The sequence below is a fragment of the Hypanus sabinus genome, chromosome 25 (assembly GCF_030144855.1).
Source record: "Hypanus sabinus isolate sHypSab1 chromosome 25, sHypSab1.hap1, whole genome shotgun sequence".
In the NCBI taxonomy this organism is placed as follows: Eukaryota; Metazoa; Chordata; class Chondrichthyes; order Myliobatiformes; family Dasyatidae; genus Hypanus; species Hypanus sabinus.
Window position 1 is genome coordinate 25937687 of NC_082730.1, and position 22414 is coordinate 25960100.

The 22414-nt window shown below is 41.9% G+C and overlaps 1 protein-coding gene across 3 annotated transcripts in view; it reads right to left on the minus strand.

The window, feature by feature from the left end:
* The window catches only part of foxp4 (forkhead box P4), a 403429-nt gene that overhangs the window by 15870 nt on the left and 365145 nt on the right, over window positions 1-22414 (minus strand). For all 3 annotated transcript variants that reach the window (XM_059950359.1, XM_059950360.1, XM_059950361.1), the window contains 2 exons: window positions 6973-7094; window positions 5838-5907 (listed from right to left, as the gene is read on the minus strand). In XM_059950359.1, coding sequence (XP_059806342.1) covers window positions 5838-5907; window positions 6973-7094 — 192 coding nt within the window. The remainder of the gene's footprint in view (window positions 1-5837; window positions 5908-6972; window positions 7095-22414) is intronic.

Below are 22414 nucleotides of genomic sequence, written 5' to 3' on the forward strand. Positions count from 1 at the left end.
CATGGGGGGTGCTGAGTTTCAGGGATTACTCAGAGCAAGTTCACTCCCGATGATACAATCACATAAGAAGCCATTTGGACCATCTGTGCCTACATGTTTAAATTGTGATTTGATTAGACTCATATCAGTACTTTATCTCTAGTATATTTGGAAACTTCTCAATCCTGCATAAATTTCAATGCTGGAGACATGAGAGGATTTCAAATTATAAATGGTTTCCCTTTCCCCTACAAATGAAGATTCACAGAATGGAAAGAGGCCCTTTGGCCCACAGAGTCCGTGATGACCAACCAACTCCCATTTGCACTGATCTGAGGATGGTCACCTTGCCTTGGAAGAGAGACTTGAGAGTTCCTGATACCCCGAGATAGATGTCATCAGCAGGTCAGATTCTGGTAGAGTGAGCCATGGTGGTAAGCTCAAGGGGGAGGGTCTAGACAAAGAGTGGTCCAACCAAGACTACCACAGTGGAGCAGATGGATGATACATCACAAGGGCAGTGAAGGCAGAGGAAGGCTGCAGCAGTGAAAGGTCTCCATTCATCTTGCATTCCATGCAGCTGGACCCTGATCTTGATCAGTCCATGCCGACCATATTTCGGCTTCCCCCCCGTTAAACAAAGTCACGTGCTAGCACTGACCCCTTAGGAGAATATTATTCTCGGCTCGAGTGATCGCTCTATTACACTGATCTCATTTCATTCTCCTCAGATTCTCATCAGTCCCCTCTGGTTTCCACAAACACAGTGTAACGTAGTTAACGTACCAACCGACACGGGTTTGGGATGTGGAGAGAAACCCATATGATCAAAAGGAAGGCATGCAAACACCACAGGGACAGAACCAGAGGTCAGGGCAAAACCCAGATTGCTGGAGCTGAGAGGCTTAGCAAAACCACCCTGTGTTATTATGCAGTGAAGGACAGGCAGTGCTTCCATAGTACGAGATCCCTCTCTGCTTACTCTTCCCTCACCATTGCCTGAGACTAGCTCAGTGCCTCCACACTCCAGACACCAGGAAACAATGATTCCCGAGGATTCCCAACTCCGATCACAGCTATTGCTCCCTCTAAGCTGTATGGCTGCACAGCCGTGCTGTAACTGAAATGAACTTCCTCTTTCAGGCAAGGCCTGGACACGTTTCTACTTATAATCCCTGTTCAAAGTCTGTCATTTCCACTGTCCATTCATCTCCAGGTTTCCAGTTCTGTGATACATCTAATTTCATTGAGTGTCAGCAACGAAGGCTTAGTTTTAATCTAATACCACTATTTTGTGTCGGCCACCAGGCATATCTCACTGCAACACCTTTACTTTCTTCTTATTAAATCTCCCTAGCCTTGAATGTTCTTTCTTGTTTCCCAGAATTCTTGCTCCTGGGAATAAGTCAGTGAACTCTTTCTTGGACAAATGTATCTGCCACTAATCAGTTTCCTGAAGAGAATACTTTCTCACTAACAAACTATTTAGTGTTTGTTTTCTCCAAATTCTACCTCGTGGTTCTTTTTCCCATCTGGCTGTGTATAGAATATTTGTCCATCATTATCCTTCCGTCTAACTGCCACTGATCCTGAAGAGAAGGGCCTGAGGAAATTCCATTAGACATAAGACAGAGGAGCAGAATACACCATTCAGCCCATCGAGTTTGCTTCACCGTCACTCCTTGTATTATTCTCTTCCAAACTATCTCCTCTCCCAAATTCACTAGATAGATCTATCAAATGTCAGTGCTTTAGCTGACATCCCAGTATTGATCAACACACACAGAAAGGAATTCTCAGCCAGAAACGTTGTGTGTTTATTTCCCTCCATGAAGAACCTCCTGTATCTCGCTATTGAGGTTGTAGTTGCCCTCAGTTACTGTGCATGCCATGCTGCCTGCGTATATGTCAGACCCAAAACTGAAGCTCATTCCAAGCTCAGCCATGGGCATAAACTTCCGGGGAGGGGGGGCACAGAGAGAATGATTCAACAAAACTCAAGAGCTTCCTTGAGGAAATGCAGCATCTCCACTGATTATTGAGAATCTCAGTCTCCAGTCTATTGAAGGTAGAGGAGGAGGATTTGGGATGAAATTGAGAACCTTGAATCCGTGAATAAGGAACACACTAAGGCCCTACGTAGGTGGCAGGAGGAATAATTATTCTCACAAGTTACCCCCACGTGCCCCAACAGCCACTACCTTCCCCAGCTAAGCACGGGTCTGTGGATTTCATATCAACCTCACCGGCCACCTCAGAACCCGCAGAAACAAAATGGAAGCAAGCCACTCTTTATCCCTAATGACTGCCTAGCATGAAGAAGAAGGCAGAAAGACGTGTTGCAGCCTTTAGCACTGATATTGGGGCCCCAATAAGGAAGCTCCAATGCACAGGATAAACCAAAAAGCTGCAGAGGGCCATAGGCATGGACACTAGCCACTCCGCCATCAAGGACTTCTGCAAAAGGTGGTGCCTCAAGAAAACGGCTTCCTTGAACAGCCAGGACGTGCCTTTTGCACATTACTACCATCAGGGTAGGGATAAGGGATGCCTGAAGACACACACTCAACATTTTAAGAATAGCTTCTTCCCCTCCACCATCAGATTTTTTACCGGCCATGAAGCCGCAAACAATACCTCACTATTTTGCTCTTATTTTGCATTATTTATTAATTGTTTAAAATTTTTTAATTGCAACTTATAGTCATTTTTATGTATTGCACTGTACTGCTGATGCAAAACAACAAATTCACTGCATACATTATGTCAGTGATAATAAACCTGATTCTGAATAACGTGAGTTGCTATTAAGATAGCTGGTTTAAAACATTGAAAATGAAAATTAGGTTTTACTGAAGGTTAAAATGAGAAGTGGATGCTTTGGTAGCAACAACCTTCAACGAGAGAATTCCTACAAGTAGGACCTAGATAGCTGAAGGCACAGCCACCGATAGTGGAGCAAAGAAAATTCAAGTCACGCAAGAACAAGAAAGAAAGCAAGGATTTAAAAATAAAGATAAGTTAATGAAGTATTTGCAACTTGAGCTGTTTATTGAGATTAACTATGTCTGTAGTTCTTGTTTCTCTTTTGGAGTAGAGGGTCACATGTAATTTTACCATCTGAGTCCAGGTAATGTTCTCCTGTGTCTGTGGGCATTTGGCAGTGGGGGAATTACCACTGACCCTGACCCTGATAATTACATAAACACACAGTTGTACGTTTAAACTCAAGAGGCTTCTCTTATTCATATGTACTGGACCTGTCCTAGTCTAGAGAAATTTTGGAGAGATGTTTTCCTAACCTTATCCCATATTCTGAATTGCCACTTAGAACCTAACCCTCTGATTGCTCTTTTCGGTTCCTTGGGTGAGACAGATATACATTTGAGCCCGACTAAAAGTCGAACATTATTTTTTGCTTCTCTTCTGGCTAGACGTTTAATTCTTCTTAGGTGGAGAGATGTTGCCCCACCCACGCATGGTCAATGGCTTAATGATATTATGTCCTGCTTAGACCTTGAAAAAAATTCACCACTCACTTCTTAATTCAGATATAAAGTTTCATAAGGTGTGGGGACCTTTTTCTGAATACTTCCAGAACTTCTCTTTAGATTAAGCTTTTTTTTCAGTCCCTTACTTGCAGCTTTTTTTTCTTGGTAGTAGGCATTATTATCTTTTGTTCTTACTTTCATTTACGGTTTTGGGGGTTTGAATGTTCTGATTTATATTTCCTGCATTTTGCTGTGGTTGGTCTGGAGTTTTTTTTTTCTTTGCGGGGATGGGGGGTGGGTACTAACTTTACACGACTTTAGTTTGGGTGCTTTTTTAATCATTATTTTGAATCATATTATCATTGTATGTTTATCTTGCCCTGTGTTAATCTCTTATTTTGTTCTTGGGGTTTTTTTTTGTTGTTGTAGTGTTGTAGAAATGCATTTAAAAAATCAATAAAAAAAATAAAAATAAACCCAAGAACGGGGACAGCAGCTTACAACATGGTCTCTCATTACCGTTTATCCAACAGTCAGTTCAGTCACTCCAAGTCACCAGCACCAGCTCAGAAGCAAGAGTAACTCAGGATGGTGGGATTTGGAAGAGATACTCAAAGTAGCCAGCTGGTGTCCCTCTCTCGCTGTAAATCCAGCCTTGGTTTGCTTTAGGAAATGTCTTGGATACTCAGGGGATGTGGGTCAGTTACAGAGGGTCGATTCCATGAACAAAGGTTTGTCAGTTCATGTAAGTTTACTGGTTGCTGTGGGCTCCCTTTGAAGTGAGTACATGAATTTGTCCTCGTGCAAGTTCAAGTGATCGCGGCCTTTTGAGTGTGCAAACACGTGTCTATAGATTTGTGAGTGTGCGGGGATAGTGGGTAATAATAATGTGAGTGGGAAGAGGTGTGTGTGTGGTATGTCTGTACAGATCTATGTCTCTCTGTGTATGAGTGTGTAGAATGTGCACAGGAGCTCATCAATGTTTGCACACGTGTGTGACGGCTGTATACATGAGTGAGTCTCTGTGTGAACAGAGTTGGCGGAGCAGTGCGACTTGGCTCAAATGCCTCCGCCCTCTCAAAGCCAGCTGCGATTTACCACCTGCGCCGGACAATAAATGGGCCGATATGCAGAATGGTGACAATCCTGTGGAACAACCTCTCGCCAAGACTCGGCAGAGCTGGATGAGAGATTGCTCCACGTGCTTGATGGTGGACATGATGGGACGGAGAACATTAATAATCACTCTGATCTACATATTGTGTTTCCAAACAGGTACGAGTCCTGCCAGAAAAAAGCGGCTGGGATACCTCCCAAAAACAGCCGCTCCAAAGAGGCTGCATTCCCCCATTGCTGCACTTGAGAATCAGCTTGGATCATCTTGTCATTCTCAGATTGCTGTTTGCCGCATACAAATTAGCTGCCACATTTCCTGCATTAAAGCACTAACTAGGTGCTTCTTCAGCTGTAGACCACTTTTGGACATCCTGATTTCAGGAAAGGTGCTGAATAAATACAGTTATTTCATTTATAAAGCTTCTAATTCTAGTTAATTTTCCTTAAACATTTCCAATGAGGAGACTTTTTTTAAAAGGGCCAAGGTCCTGTAGAATATAAAATTCTTCTCCTCCCTCCTTTGGCAAGTGGCTCAGGAGTGGAAGGAAATAGGTGGGGTGGGGGAGGAGAAGAGCATAATCTCAGGTTTGCATTCAAACTTTGCTTTTCTTTCTAAACCCAATTATTCACCTCAACCCACTGGAAGTAAAGCCGACCTTGATCATCCCTTGCACATGGTACTGAGCACCGTTTGCCGAACAGGCCAAGAGGATGAGGAACTGCCATCCTATTGTAGGCATTATCCATCCAACAGTGACTCCATCAAACAAGCTGCAAAGTACCGTCATCATCTGTCACCTGGGCCCTGCACTGCACCTGACGGGATCACACCTTACCACCAAACAATTTCCTGCTCCGTCTCATCCCTGTATCTGTTTACGGAGCCTTCTTTAATCTTCCTTGAATCCACCTTCCTAACTCCAGGAAGGCAGGGAAAAAACTGTTGAGGGTGCAAATGAATCATTTTAAAGGACAAGACTGCTTGTACTGTTGAAACATTAAACCATAAGCCTTTGGTAATTTCCATGCTCTATGATTCTTAGTCAATAGATTGAAGCAACCCTTAAGGCCATATTTGACATTAGGAGACAATTGAAGGTTTCTGTTTTTAGTTTCTACAAACCATTGCTCTAGACCAGGTGTTCCCAACCTGAGGTCCCTGAACTTCTTGCTTAATAGTATTGGTCCACAGCACATAAAAAGGTTAGGAACCCTGACATTACTCAAGAAAACTGGAGAATTATTACTTACCTGGTAGCTTGAGTTAAGTGCTCCACCATATCCAAGTCCTGTAATCACATTCTTAACTAAGGTTGGACTTCTAAAAAAAAATAGGAACTTTGATTAGCAAAAGGACACCTGATTTTAAATAATCTGCTATAACAGAATTGTGTATAAAGCAATTAGTCCAGTATATTTTTACTGATTCTGAGAGATGTTGGCCTTCAGAATGAACAGTCATCTTTGCACTATCCCACAGAAAGTTCACCGAACAAAAACAGGCTATTTGGCCCAACTGTGCAAACGCCTCCTCCTCTTTTTCATCCCTTTGGAACATTATCTCCTTTGATTCTTTCTCTTGTTGTATCTAGCTTCCACTTGATTGCATCAAAGCAATTCATGCCACCCACTTCCAGTCAAAGCAAGTTCCACACTCTCACCACTTCCTGGTGGATGTTATTTTTGAAATTCCTATAAGATTCACTAGCTTTTATACTGGTGGGCATCTTTTGGGAAGATCCTCTGAGATGGGCTTATCATACTGTAATTCATGACTTTTTTTTCCTCTGAGCTCTATGGTAAATATTTAAAAAGTGAGATGAAAATCCTTACCATAATTTCTGATGTCTCTCCAATTTCCAGAGAAAGCAATTCAGTAACTTTTGGAAAGTCCTATTGGCTCTCTCTAATTTACTGAAATTAACTCTTGCATTTCTGTTAGATTCAACTTGTTAAATTCTATTCTGAGAATCCATCAAAATAAGTTAAAATAGAAGAAAATTTACTTAGAAATATAAGGAAAGAATAGAGGAGACTCGAATTGACAGTGATTCTTGTGGAATTTTGCCTATTCAATCACAACAGATTCCAACACTGAGTATGGGTAGAATACATTCGCATGCACCTTATTTGTCTTATCCTTTAGTTGATTTTCTGATGGTTGAATCCCAGCATTTAATGTTTTATCCTGAGTATCCAGCAATGTTTGTTAAATATAGTAATCCACATCTGAATCTCTCAGTGATATGGTCACACAGGACCCATTGATGCCTTTGGAGGACACTAAAGTCACTGTGCATTGTGAGATTTGGGAAGTAAGAAGATGGCAACATGCAGAAAATGTAAAAACTCCAGTGTGAGGCGGCAGCCACAATCAGCACCTTACCCAGTCATCTTTGGTGGCCTTCTCTTTTGGTACTCTAGTTCATCAACCGTCCAGACCGCCCCTTTTACGTTCTCCACTCGTACAAAACACTTGTGAAGACTGAGGTTGTGACGCACAGCATTCTGCAACGTACAGGAGAGAAGAGCAGAAGTGAGCCATGCATTGAGAAATCATATCTGCATACATAGTAAACTAGGTTACAGAGGGATAATTATAAGATGGAAGCCTCAGAGGGACGAGAGTGGTCCTTCAGCCGATCTAATCCCCTATTTCCTGAATCCTAATTCTAAAGACTTACAGAACACAAGAAATTTTGCAGATGCTGGAGATCCAGACAGCCACACACAAAATGGTGGAGGATTTCAGCAGGTCAGGTGGCATCTCCAGAGAGGAATAAACAGTCAATATTTCAAGCCAAGACCCTTCATCAGGACTGGAAAGGAAGGGGGAAGAAATGGCTTCTTCTTTTGAGAACTCAGATGTTTCATGCGCTGGGCCAATATCATTCCAGCCCACTTCACATGAAGAATAGGAACTCAAACTGAATGATGTTACACCCTTTGCACAGAGGAATATGACAATAAAAATCTGGCAGAACATCTGGATGTTGCCTAGATTGGAGATTAACAACTATAAGCAGAGCATGGACAAATATGGATTGTTTTCTTTGGTGCATCAGAGGCTGAGTAGCCAGCTGATAGCAGTGTATGAAATTATGATAGGGTAGTTAATCTGAGTCTTTTTTTCCCAGGATGATAATGTTAAATAAAACAGGACTAAGCTTTAAGATGAGAGGCAAAACATTTTCTTTTATCTCCCAAATTCAGTTCTTAAATTTCCCTTCTGGGAGCAGATATCCCACAAAGTTAATAGCCCAAGTCTCCAGATTGCTATTTCAGTAATATACACATTGCGTTAAAGTTCAGCCTTCAAAGTAACTTTATTATCAAAATACATACAGTATGCAGTATGCCACCAGCATTCACAGTAGATACCAAGAAACATTATAGGGTCAATGACAAAGCTACACACAAAGACAAACAACCAATGTGCAAACAACAACAAATTGCACAAATACAAAAAGAAGAACAAAATGATATATAAATAGATAGACAATTAATTAATTAATTAATATTGCGAGTGGGAGTGATAGAGTCCTTGAAAGTAGGTCCATAGGTTGTGGGATCAGTTCAGTGTTGTAGTTAGCATTATTAGCATGTACATTAATACATTAATGTATACACAGTACACATGTGTCCTACAGAGCTTATGGTCTATAAGATGCACTGCGTAGCTCACCAAATTTGTCTAGCAGCACTCTGTGAATGCATGGGAACATCACCACTGACAGGTACACACTATTTTAGATTTGGAAATATATTACCAGTCTGTGACTGATAACTCTGTAACTCTGAACCAGCAGCACTGTGAAGATACAGTACCTGAATCTCAAAGTAGCCTGCAGTGGCTCAGGATGTTGGTTCACCAACCCTTTTTCATCAGTAAATCCAAGAGATCCTGCAAATCTTGAGCTACACACACAAAATGCTGGAGAAATCAGCAGGTCAGGCAGAACCAATGGAGGAGGAATAAATAGTCAACGTTTCAGGCCAAGATCCTTCATCAGAATTGGCAAGAGTTGGGGCAGAAGACAGAGTAAGAAGGTGGGGGTAGGGGTAGGAGAGCAAGCTGGCAGATGATATTTGAGACTAGGTGAGGGGAAAGATGAGTGAGTGGGGGGATGAAGTAAGAAGCTGAGAGGAGATAGGTTCAAGAAGAAAAAAAGGATGAAGAAGAAGAAAACCGATAGGAGAGGACAGTGGACCTTGAAAAAAAGGAATGGAGGGTGAGAACCAGTAGGAGGTGATAGGTACATGAGGAGAAGAGAAGGGATGAGTGAGTAATCAGAATGGGGAATGGTAAAAGCGAGAAGGAGAAAGAGAAAGACCAGAAGTTGGAGAAACTGCTGTCCATTCCACCAGATAGGAGGCTACCAAGATGGAATAAATGCTCGATTTACCAAATAAGCATATGTTCTGAATTAGTACAAATTAAAAACAAAATATTTGATGGCCTGTGTTATGACTTTTGATGCCTGAAGATTGGGTGAGAAAGAAAACACTGACAGAAGCAGGAAGTCTAGAATATCAATGTCTCCTTTTTTTTTGCTTCAGGGTACCCTATAATAAACTGATATTCTAGACAATCCATGTTTAACATCGGATTCTCAAAATGCTTCTAGTTTGACACACAAATTATTCCTAAGTCTTTACTTTTCACTGGGGTCAAGGCAAACCCTTTAGACACCAGAAGAGCAGTCTCCGAATCCACATCTCTGCAAATTTTCATTTGAATTTTGAATGTGGCCTTCAGTTTTTTTTTTCAGAACTGATTAGCATGTGGAAAACCAGCCGCATTTTAAATAAATACTTTTAAAAGCTTATCGGGAATGCCATCAATAAAAATTAAATACGAGACAATGAAACTCAGATGACAGGCAGTGCTATTGTGCTGCAAGTGTTGTTAAAAAAAAGAGCCAAGCCACAGAATGGAAGTGATATTATTTTTCAGTCTGTAAAACTGGGGTATTCGTTCTCATCTAGTTATCCCAGATCATAGCACAAATCATTTTTTTTACCCAAGCCCTTTAATGCTCCCTTTACAATTTCATGTAGATTCCTACATATTTTGAGCTCTGCATGAAGCAAATTATTTGGCAAAGATTACATTACACCTACTTAAAAAGAGAGGAAAAAAATCCAAAGAGAATATTTCCACATCTAGAGGCTGTAATTGTGTTAAGGCCAGTCACCAAGGAAGCAGATTTAATTTATGATAGCTTTTTACATGAAGCCTTTTGAAAAGACTGACAACAAGTAACTAGGGAGGCAAAGAAAAATTCTCAGCTTGGCGCAGTCGTACATTGCCATTCTCTTCCTTGAATTAGAAGATCATGAGTTTTAAATTCCTCTCCAAGTGGATACTAACTCTAACACCATCAGAGGATGCAGGGCTGCTACTGCTGAGGAAACGCTGCACTATTGATTAAATACTGGCAAGGGAGTCTTCTGCGACTGTAGGGAAATGTCTAAGGGAGTGTTGTACTGTTGGAGTGAGGGTCTGAGGGAGTGCTTCACTGTTGCTAGGAAGGAATTGAGGAAGTGTTGTATGGTTGGAGGAAAGGACTGAGACAGTTCTTTATTGAACCATAGAACCATAGAACATTACAGCACAGAAACAGGCCTTTTGGCCCTTCTTGGCTGTGCCAAACCATTTTTCTGCCTAGTCCCACTGACCTGCTCCTGGACCATATCCCTTCATACCCCTCTCATCCATGTACCGTCCAAGTTTTTCTTAAATATTAAAAGTGAGCTCACATTTAATACTTCATCTGGCAGCTCATTCCACACTCCCACTACTCTCTGAGTGAAGAAACCTCCCCCCCAATGTTCCCTTTAAACTTTTCCCCCTTCACCTTTAACCCATGTCCTCTGTTTTTTTTCTCCCCTAGCCTCAGCAGAAAAAGCCTGCTTGCATACACTCTATCTATATCCATCATAATTTTATTTACCTCTATCAAATCTCCCCTCATTCTTTTACCTCCAGGGAATAAAGTCCTAACTTATTCAACCTTTCTCTGTAACTCAGTTTCTCAAGTTCCGGCAACATCCTTGTAAACCTTCTCTGCACTCTTTCAACCTTATTAATATCTTTCCTGTAATTCGATGACCAAAACTGCACACAATACTCCAAATTCGGCCTTACTAATACCTTATACCACATCACCATAACATTCTAACTCTTATACTCAATACTCCGATTTATAAAGGCCAATGTACCAAAAGCTCTCTTTATGACCCTATCTACCTGTGACACCACTTTTAGGGAATTTTGTATCTGTATTCCCATATCCCTCTGTTCTGCTGCACTCCTCAGTGCCCTACCATTTACTTTGTATGTTCTACCATAATTTCTCCTTCCAAAGGGCACACTTGTCTGTATGAAACTCCATCTGCCATTTTTCAGCCCATTTTTCCAGCTGGTCTAAATCCCTCTGCAAGCTTTGAAAACCTTCCTCACTGTCCACTACACCTCCAATCTTTGTATCATCAGCAAATTTGCGGATCCAATTTACCACATTATCATCCAGATCATTGATATAGATGACAAATAAAAACGGACCCAGCACTGATCCCTGTGGCACACCACTAGGCACAGGCCTCCACTCAGAGAAGCAATCATCCACTACCACTCTCTGACTTCTCCCATTGAGCCAATGTCTAATCCAATTTACTACCTCGCCATGTATACCGAGCGACTGAATCTTCCTAACTAACCTCCAATGCGGGACTTTTCAAAGGCCTTACTGAAGTCCATGTAGACAACATCCCCTGCCTTCCCTTCATCCACTTATTCTTGGAGAAAAGGGGTTAAGAGAGTGTTGTACTATTGGAGAGAAGGGATAGAGGGATTGTTGTTCTTGGCAACCTCATCCATTTCCATTATGGGCTCCCCAGCATCAAGAACATCTTCTAAAATCAAGGCCTGCCAGCAAGAACCTGCATTACCCAGGATGTGCTCTCTTCTTATTACCACAATGACAGAGCAGCACAGGAGCCTGAAGACACTCTCTCAATGCTTTAGGAGCTGCTAAATTACAAATTAAAATTTACTATTGTAATTTATGTATTACACCGACTGCTGTCTCAAAACAACAGATTTCATGACGTATGTACATCACTGATATTACACTAGATTCTAATAATTCTGCTCCTGCTCCCTGTTATGTAGGAGGTGGTGTGGTGAGGGCAGAAGTGTGAGAGATTTAGGAGATATGGGGGCTTTATTGATAGCAAAGGGGGGAAAATCCTGTTTTCTGACAAGTGAGGACATCTTACATATTCTGGAATGGAAAACCTCATTAGGCCAGCAGATGCAGTGGAGATGGAGGAAACAGGAGAAGGGGGCATCATCTTTGCAAATGAAAGAGTAGGAAAAGGAGCATACAAGGTAATGGCTGGAATTAGTGGGCTTGTAAAAAATGTCAGTGAATTATTTGTCCCCTGGAGAGAGAGAGAGAGTTCAAGAAAGGGGAGAAAGGAGTTGGAGATGGACCAGGTAGGTTTGAGGGCAGGGTGGAAGTTGGTAGTGAACTGACAAAATCGACGAGCTCCATTTGGGTGCAGGAAGCAGCTCCAATGCAGTTGTCAGAGAACGAGCTGAAGAGGGTTACCACCGTAGGCTCGGAACATGGGTTGTTTCATGGGTCCAGTGAAGATGCAGGCATAGCTGAGACCTATGCAAATGCTCATGGCTACAGCTTTGGTCCAGAGAAAGTGGGAGGAAGTGAAATCGTTAAAGGGTGAGTAGCTGTTCTGTCAGATATAGGAGGGTGGTGGTGGAGGGGAACTAGAAGGGGTATTATCATGAAAAAATGGGGAGCCTTAAAGATTTTCTGATGGCGGATATAACTATATGGAGATGGCATGTACTGTGAATGCAGGTAAGGAGAACACTGAAAAACTTCTGAGCTCTGAAAAGGTGTATCCTTAACTCAAGACACATGCTCTACTCTCACCAGTAGAAGCCACCCTCTCTCATCCCTACTTGATCATTCAGAAATGTTGTAAATGCTGGGGAGGTTTGTTCTGAACAGAATGTGTGTGCCAGGGATCTTTTCTTGTTATTTGATATGAAGTATTCACACTTGTATGTGTGCACAGGCAGACACACACAGAAGTGCACATGAGCCCAACTCTCCTATATACATATATATGTGTATGTGTGTGTATATATAAGATGCAAGCATTCATGTGCAAGCAGTTCAACCTCCTTCCTATTAGTCTGTTGCAGACACCATCACCAACTAAACCAATGTCCAGCTACAGTTAAAGTCAGTGCCAATATTCCAATATTCCAACATAACCAAGGTAAATACGGCTGGACCAATTGAGATCCTACTCAAACCAGTCACTGCCAAGCCATTCAGCATACTGGGAGGAAGAAAGAGTGTGGCGGCAAAATAGGGAGACGGCAGATCAAAACAGATTTTAGCCAACAAGCTTATCATTCTTCACCAGCAGACAAAGAGTTAAACCAACGCTGAGTGTGAAACAAATGATGTGTCTTCCAGCCGCAGATTATTATACAGCTTTTATCTGCAAATACTCCTTGTAAAAGAAAAGGACTTAATAAAATCTGGATACAATTCTCCCAAAGACAAATAAATTGCCTCAGAATCCTTGTATTGTGACTGACTGCATTATTGTTTTAAATTTGTCTGTTATAATAACAAATATAATTTTACATTTTAAGAAATGCATGCAGTTTTCTTGACTGAAACCATATTTTGTCTTTCCTTCTTCGTGTGTCTGTGTGTGTGTGTGTGTGTGTGTGTGTGTGTGTGTGTGTGTGTGTGTGTGTATGCCACTCTCTCAATCTTTCTCTCTCCCTCCCCTCACCATCCACTTCTCCCACTCTGTCTCAACACCCACCGATCTTCCTTTCCACCATCTAACTGGATAATTATGAACACTGTAACAGTGGCGCACATTAAGAGCAGCTCTCTTCAACTTTGCAAATTAGAATGACCCCAATTTCAGATAAAGGCCTGTATTTATATTTGCATTTCCAATTCATGATGGAAGATTTATTCATTCTGTTAAAACATTAGCAGCAATTTAAAAGGTCAACCGCCAAAGACAATACAAATAAAACACGTGAAACAAAAAAAAATTAAAATTAAAGCTTTGAGGAAATTGGTTGGAAAAAAGAAAGAGGCCCAGCTTCTCTTCCTCAATAATTAGGACTCATAACCTTCACAGAAAATTGAGTCTTGACTTTGATCATTTTAATTCAGATTTTTCTGAATACATTTTATTATTTTTTCCTCCTGTTACAATTCCCATTATCAGTTTAACTTATTGTTTGACAAATTTCTCCATCATCATCATTTCACCCCTCCTCCAATGTTATTCTTTTATTCATTAGCAAGATGTGGATGACACTGCTTTGACAAGCATTTAATCTTCGGACAAAAATGCCCTTGAAGGATAAGGGTGCTTTGCCTTCTTGAACTGTTGCCATGCATGGGGAAAAAGTGTTTCCAAGTGTCGTTAGGAAGGGAGTCAACAGATTTTGACCTGATGGTAATGATAGCGCAATAGGTTTCCTATTTCTGAGTCTGCTATATAATTTGAATGGGATCCTGGAGGGAGTGATGTCCCAATACCTGCTGCTCTTGTCCTCCCAAATGCCCTCCTAATGTAGCTGGTCCCTTGGTGGTGACTCTTCCATATCTTTTCACCAGGCTCTGATGTGTAAGATGACACAATGTACTATTGAGTGCAGTACTCATAGGGTGGTGTCCCCCAGGTTGAGAAGACTAAACACGGATTGGATGATTGCCTTAGAGTCATGGAGTTATACAGCCATAGCCCAACTCTACCACGCCGACTAACGTGCCTGTTGAGCTAGTCCTATTTGCCTGCATCTGCTGTATCCCTCCAAGCCAGGTGTTCCATCCTTTTTATGTCACATACCCCTACCATTAACAAGGGATCTGTGAATCCCAGATCGGGAACACCTGCTCTAAAACTTTCCTATCCATATAGCTGATGTTTATGTGCTGTTGTTGTCCCTGTCTCTGCTACTTTCTCTGGTAGCTCATTCCATACATGCACCACTGTCTGTGTGAAGAAGGTGCTGCTCAGGATCCTTTTAAATCCTTTTCTTCTCACCTTAAACCTTTGCCCTCTTTGGTTTTTGGTTCCTTTTCCTTGGGGTGAAGTTTGTGTGCATTCCCATATGGATGAACTTTACAATTTTATACACCTCTGTAAGGTCACCCATCTTCTCTAAGGGGACACATCTCCACCAATGGAAGTGTAAGGAATTTCTTCCCTCCGCTAGCCTGCAGGTCATCCTCAGGCAAGATGTAGCACTTACTTAGTGGCCCCCCCAACCCACGTCAAGTGAAGCCATGGGAGCAGGTGGTGGATGGTCATACGAACAGCCAGTGCAGATCACAAATCCTGGTTATGTGACCACTGACGCCAGGCATAATCTCTGAAGAGTATTGATAACAGCTGGGGTCTCCTGCCCAGAAGAAGGCAATGGCAAACCACTTCTCAAAAACAATTTGCCAAGAACAACCATGGTCATGAGACCACGATCACCTATATCACATGAAACGGCACATAATGATGATGATATGGTCACCCATCAGTCTCCTGTATTCCAAGAAATAAAGACCAAGCCTGCCCAACCTTTCCCTGTTACTCAAGCCCTTAAGTCCTGGCAACATTCTCACAAACCTTTGCATTCTTAGAGGCAATCCTGATGCAGGGTTCCGAATGAAACATTGACAACTCCTTTCCTCTCATACACGCCCACTGAATTCCTCCACCAGACTAGCTGTTGTTCTGTGCACTCTTCCTGGCTTAATGATGTCCTCCCTATGACAGGGTGATCAACACCGCAAACTATACTCCAAGTCTGGCCTCGCCAATGCCTTGCGGAATACCGGTATTTGATCCAGAGGAGTATCTGAAAGCTATTGTCATCTTAATTCAGTCGCACTCCCATTGTCTCTGTCTTCAGCCTCCTATACTAGCAAATAGACATTTGATGGGGCTTGCCTCACCTTCTTACTGGGCATTTTTGCACCCCTCTAGATTCAACATGAAGTTTCACATATAAGAGTACGTTAGATTTTCCACATTTCGAATTTCCAGCATCTGCCCTATAGTTACAGTCAAAGAGTCACAGAGCACCTCAGCAGAGAACCAGGTCCTTCGACCCATCTATCCATGCCAAATTATTGTTCAGCTTACTCACATCAAACTACACCTGGAACATAGCTCTCCATATCCCTCCCATCCATGTACATCCAACTTTCTCTTACATTTTGAAATAGATCCCACATCCACCACTTTTACTGGCAGTTCATTGCTCACTCTCACCATCCTTTGAGTGAAGAAGGTCCCCGTCATGTTCTCTTTAAACAGTTTCCCTTTCACCCTTAACCAATGACCTTTATTTTCACCCAGCCTCGATGGAAAAAGTCTGCTCGCATTTACCCTATCTATACAAGTCATAATTTTATATAGCTCTAATTTTATACACCTCATATCTACGCTACCCTCATTGCCCTGCACTCCCAGAATTAAAATTCTAACCTGTTCACCTTTCCCTTTGGTCATTTCAATTTCTGTTTCTACCAGAGTGACTTTGTGATCCTGTAGTTTCCCGGGATAATCTAGATCACTTATTGTATTATTATCTGGGGGTATTTGCTATTAATGAGTTTTTCATTGCTTCATACCAGTTTGGGAGTGCAAATTCAGGTAATTAATTTAGTCTGGAATTAAAAATCTGCCATCGGTATTAGTAACTATGAAATGACTGCACAACTATAAAATTCTGCCAAGGGGACAAAACTATACCAGGTGTCAGTTCTTGAAGGTACTGACTCTCTCTGAGGCACAGTTCCTGAGGTGCTGACACTCCTTGGAATATAGCTCCTGAAGATAATAATACTCTCTGGGGTACAGTTCCTGAAGATAATGATTCTCCCTGGGGTAGAGTTCCTGAAGATAATGATTCTCCTTGGGGTACAGTTCCTGAAGATAATGATTCTCCCTGGGGTACTATTCCTGAAGATAATGACTCTTCCCTGAGTAAAGTTCCTGAAGATAATGCTTCTCCCTGGGTTACAGTTCCCGAAGATAATGATTCTCTTTGGGGTACAGTTCCTGAAGGTAATGATTCTCCTTGGGGTACAGTTCCTGAAGATGATGATTCTCCTTGGAGTACAATTCCTGAAGATGATGATTCTCCCTGGGGTACAGTTCCTGAAGATATTGATTCTCCCTGGAGTACAGTTCCTGAAGATAATGACACTCCCTGGGGTAGAGTTCCAGAAGATAATGACTATCCCTGGGGTATAGTTCCTGAAGTGCAGACTCTTCCTGGGGTACAGTTCCTGAAGATGATGATTCTCCCTGGGGCACAGTTCCTGAAGATAATGACTCTCCCTGGGGTAGAGTTCCTGAAGATAATGACTCTCCCTGGGATACCATTCCTGAAGATAATGACACTCCCTGGGAGACAGCTCCTGAAGATAATGACGCTCCCTGGGATACAGTTCCTGAAGATTAAAAACACAAAAATGCTGGCAGAACTCAGCAGGCCAGACAGCATCTATGGGAGGAGGTAGCGACGACATTTTGGGCCGAAATGTCATCACTACCTCCTCCCATAGATGCTGTCTGGCCTGCTGAGTTCTGCCAGCATTTTGTGTTTTTTATTTATTTCCAGCATCTGCAAATTCACTCGAGTTCCTGAAGATAATGATTCTCCCTGGGGTACAGTTCCTGAGGATAATAACTCTCCTTGGGATACTGTTCCTGAGTTGCTGACTCTCCCTGGGGTAAAGTTCCTGAAGGTAATTGCTCTAACTTGGCTCCAGTTTTTAAAGATTAGAGATTAGCTTTATTTGTCACATGTACATTCAAGCATACAGTAAGGTGCATTGTTGGCATCATTTCAAGCTCGTGAGGATTATGCTGGGCAGTTTGCAAGTGTCACCACGCTTCCAGCGCCAACATGGCATATTCACAAGTCACTAACCCTAACTGTATGTTTTTGGAATATGAGAGAAAACTGGAGCTCCCTGAGCAAACCCACGCGGTCACAGGGTGAATGTGCAAACCCGTTAAAGACAGAAGTGGGAATCAAAGCCTGACCTTGCAGCTCCGTAAAGGATTGGTGCTAACCGCTCTGCTACCATGCTGCGCCAGCCTCTGAGTCCTGAACTATTCCTGGATGGTATGACTCTCCCTCAGGCACAGTTCCTGAAGGTAGAGATTCTCGCTGGGTTACTGTTGGTAGAAGGCATTCGGAGTCTGCGCTTACTTACTGACTCCACTGTGCCAGATTTACACACGGGTTATGGTTTAAATCACAAAACGCTGGCGGAACTCAGCAGGTCAAGCAACATCAATGCGAGTGAATAGACAGTTGATGACTTGGGTTTAGATCCTACTTCAGGATTTAAGATAATGCTATTCTTCCCGAAAGTAGATCAGTAAATGGACTGTTTGGAGGATGACAGCTTTGGGTAGGTTTTGGTGAAGTCGGCGCTGTTTTAGTGTTTCTTCCGTGACTGATCACCCCACATTTCTGCCTTCCATCTTGCTCCACTTCCCTGCTCTGAAACACATCTTTTCTCTGTAAATGAATGAGATTTCCTGGGACTGGGTTAGTCTGATTGCGGCTGTGTAGTTGTAAGTGTGAATTTTTAATGAAGTTCCAATGATGCTCTACTTAGCTATTTCAAAGATAAAGCCCTTGGTTTCTGTCTCTGAAGCTACTCAGCTTGTTTCAAATGTCACTGCCTCCTGTGTTGAAGGCAGACAAAAAAAAATTCCCAGTGCAAAAGCGAGATAAATAGGATGCTCAATGACTTGCTAATAATCACATTAAAACATTTGTTTATGTGCTGGCGTGACTGACACACACGAACCTCTGATTGAAGCAGCCACACCAAATCTCTCAAGGCTGTTTAATCACACAGGGATAAGTTTAAATTAACTTGGCCTGATAGTCACAGTGCCACATTATAAAGCAATTGCAAATCTACGCACAGCTAGAAAATTTTCTTCCTCTTCTTGATTTAATGACTGCTCACTATGCCTTTCATTTTGTTTCTCTTGCTTTAAAATAAAACAAACACAGTTTTCTAAAAAAGAACATACCTTTCAATTTACTTTGCAACTTGATGTTCAGCCTTTGACCAAGGGTCTGAGGTCAACAGACCTCTCCTATGTTGTGTGACAGCCCCAGGGATCTGATCACTGAGCATGGAATGGAAGGAGTCTGTGTTCAAAATCATCACTGAGCCCAACTCTGACTCACTCAGGTAAGGTATACAGATGCAGACATTCTGTTTCTCACACATACACTCCAACAATAGTACAGAAGGCTGAAGTGGTCTAAAACCAAATATTCGTTAACAATCCTCATCTGAATACAAAGGTCACACTTGTGGACTGCAAGAATAATAATTTACTTTTAAACTAATTCCTCTTAGCTTCTTGGGGGAGAAACATCTTTTATTGCTATCTCTTGTTTGAACGATGGTCATTGAAATTCAAATCTGGGTGACTTCACCCACTGTCTAGTTCTAGAGGACCAGAATATAAGAGCAATAATGTAATGCAGAGGTTTCATAAGACTGCACTTGGAGTATTGTGAAAAGTTTTGGGCCCATATCTAAGAAGGCATGTACTGGCATTGGAGAGGTTCGAGAAAGGTTTATGAAAATGATTGCAGGAATGAAAAGCATGTATGAGGAGCATTGATGGCTCTGAGTCTGTACTCACAGGAGCTTAGAAGAATGAGACGGGGATCTTATTGAAACCTATTAAATATTGAAAGGCCTAGTTCAAGAGGAGATGGAGAGGATGTTACTAGTAGTTAGCAAGTCTAGGACCAGAAGGCACACCCTGAGAATATAAGGACGTCCCTTTGGAATGGAGATGAAGGGGAATTTCTTTATGCCAAAGGTGGTGAATTTGTGTAATTCATAGTAACAGAGGGCTGAGTTTATGGGTACATTTAAGCAGAGCGTGATAGGTTCCTGCTTAGCTAGGGTGTCAAAGGTTACAGGGAGAATGCAAGAGAATGGGGTTGGGAGAAAAATAAATCAAACATAATTGATGGGCAGAGTAGACCCAATGGGCTGAATGATCTAATTTGTCTTCAATGTCTTATGGTCCCATAGAGCTACATTTAATCTTGGTTCATCCATCATTTTCCTCTCTCCTATCCTTTCCAGTATTGATGAGTCCCTGCACTATGATGGTTGATCCTTCAGTAAAATCTTATAGAAACAGTCCTGTACATCTTCTCAATTATATTATCGATGACAAGTGTATCTGCCATCGGAACGCTGCTTCTCCCATTTTCAGTAGTCCCTCAGGATAGTGGATGACTTGTTTTCATTCCAGTCTTTGGGGTTCAGAAAGGCCTGATGAGGCCAATGTAGAACTGGCAGATTGCGCCTTGAGATAGCGAAGGAGACACTTGGTGTGTCGTGGAACGGAAGGTGGTATGCTCAGAACCCTGTGTGCATCAAACTTAGATGTGCTACCAGCAATAAAGCCCTGAGAATCTCAATGCCCATCAAAACTACCATTCCCAGGACAAGGGTTCAGAATTGGAACCAGGATCTGGTTTAATATTGTTGGCATGTGTTGTGAAATTTGTTGTTTTGCAGCAGGAGTACATTACAAATACATAGTAATAAAGACTATAAATTACAATAAAACAGTAAATATACTGTAAAAAATAAAATATATAAGTGGTGCAAAAAAAGAAGGGAAATTACTGAGGAAGTATTCATGGGCTCATTGTCCATTCAGAAATCTGATGGCGGAGGGGAAGAAGCGGTTCCTGAAACATGAGTGTGTGCCTTCAGGCTCCCGAATCTCCTCCTTGATGGTAGCAATGAGAAGTGGGCATGTCCCGAGTGATGGGGGTCCTTAATGATGGATGCCGCCTTTTTGAGGCATCACCTTTTGAAGGTGTCCTGGATGCTGGGGTGGCTAGTACCCGTGATGGAGCTTGCTCTGATGATGGATTCCTCTGGACCAGTGAGGATAGTACTCCATTGCCTGCATCCGTACACACACATAGTCAAATCCACCTTCCATTAGGGCTGACAACATTGTATTTCAAAACTAAAGGACCAGTGCTTGCTGTTGCTTCTCCACAGTCCTCATTTTTCCCTCCTTCCTGCTTGTTACTTGACCTCAGAAAAGGGAGAGTGGCACGCTCTCTATATCAATGGTGTTGAGAGTGAGACCGTTGAAAGCTTCAGCTTCCTAGGAATGAACATCAACAATCGCCTGTCTTGGTTCACCCTCCTGCACTTCACAACCAAGAAAGCTCACCACCACCTCTATTTCCTCAGGAATCGAAAGAAATCTGACATGTCCCCATTTACCCTTACCAATTTCCATTGCTACCACTCAGAAGTCATCCGACTTGGATACATAATGGTTAACTATGGCTACTGGTCAGCCCATGACCACAAGAAACTGTAGAAAGTGATAGTCACACATCAGCACGTCTTGGAAACCAATCTCCCTTTTATGGGCTCTGTCTATACTTCGCACAGTCTCAGTAAATCAGCCAACATAATCAAAGACCCTACCAATCCGAACATTCTCTCTTCTCCCCTGTCCCAATGAGCTGAAGATACAAAAGCCTAAAAGCATGTAGCACCAGGCTCAAGGACCGTTTTCACCCCACTTTTATCAGACTATTAAATAGCTCCTTCAAAGGATAAGTAGGGCCCTTGCCCTCACATTCTACCGCGTTATGATCTTTCACTTTGCTGTCTACCTGCATTACATTTTTCTCTTTAATTGTTACACTTCATTCTGCATTGTTATTGTTTTACCTTGTGCCATCTCAGTGAGCTTCCTGATTATCTGATCTGTATGAACAATATATGCAAGTAATATATTAGTAATGATATTAGTAACCCAAATCCAACAAACCAACTTCAATTCCAGTTCTCCACCACTCCAGACTCTTCCTTTGTAACTCCATTATCTGACGCCCTCACCTACCCAATCCTTGTCTTCCTTCCTTATCCCCTCCATCCTTCATCCCTACCCTTATCAGAACTAGCACTGTCAGGAGCTGTGGCTTAGTTGGTAGCAAAAGCTTTTACGGGCTGGGCTTGCAATGGTCAGCAGTACATGAGAGATTTTTTTTCTCCAAAGGTTCTTGAAAGGTCCAACTGTGAGATAACTTGGAAATAATTCAGTTTTAGAATATTCTAATCTGCGAGAAATTATCCAATTTGTATTTCAATAAGACAACACTAAATTCTTTGACCATCTCCTCAAGAATTCCTGCTCCATGTTTGATTATCCGCACACTTTAATACTAGCTTGTTTTGAAATTAATTTCTTTGAAGAGCAGGGCATTACCCATTACCATGGCCATGCTGTTTAGAACAAGGCTGACAGATCTACCATTATCTACCTCCTTTAGAATCTCTAAGACAACAATACTATCACCTTCATGCCTATTTTTCATAAGCATGCACCCAAACTACAGCATCACCAATCTATTTATTCCTCCAGTCGTTTTGACTGTCTTATCAGCTATAATTTTGTACTGTTATACTGTACTTTAAGTATGGTATTGCAAGTGATTAATGAAGTTGCAAGATTACCTCTGTATCTCAGCATAGTCCTGATCTTTTAATGCATCTCAGTATCTGATTTGCATTACTCATAATGCCAAGCAATGTTGTGAGTTTCTGCCACATTCCCACTTTAGCTCTATAGTGACATTTGCAAAAAAACAGGTCAAAGACTGAATAATTTGCAGCTGCACGTAATGAAGTATGACATCGTGA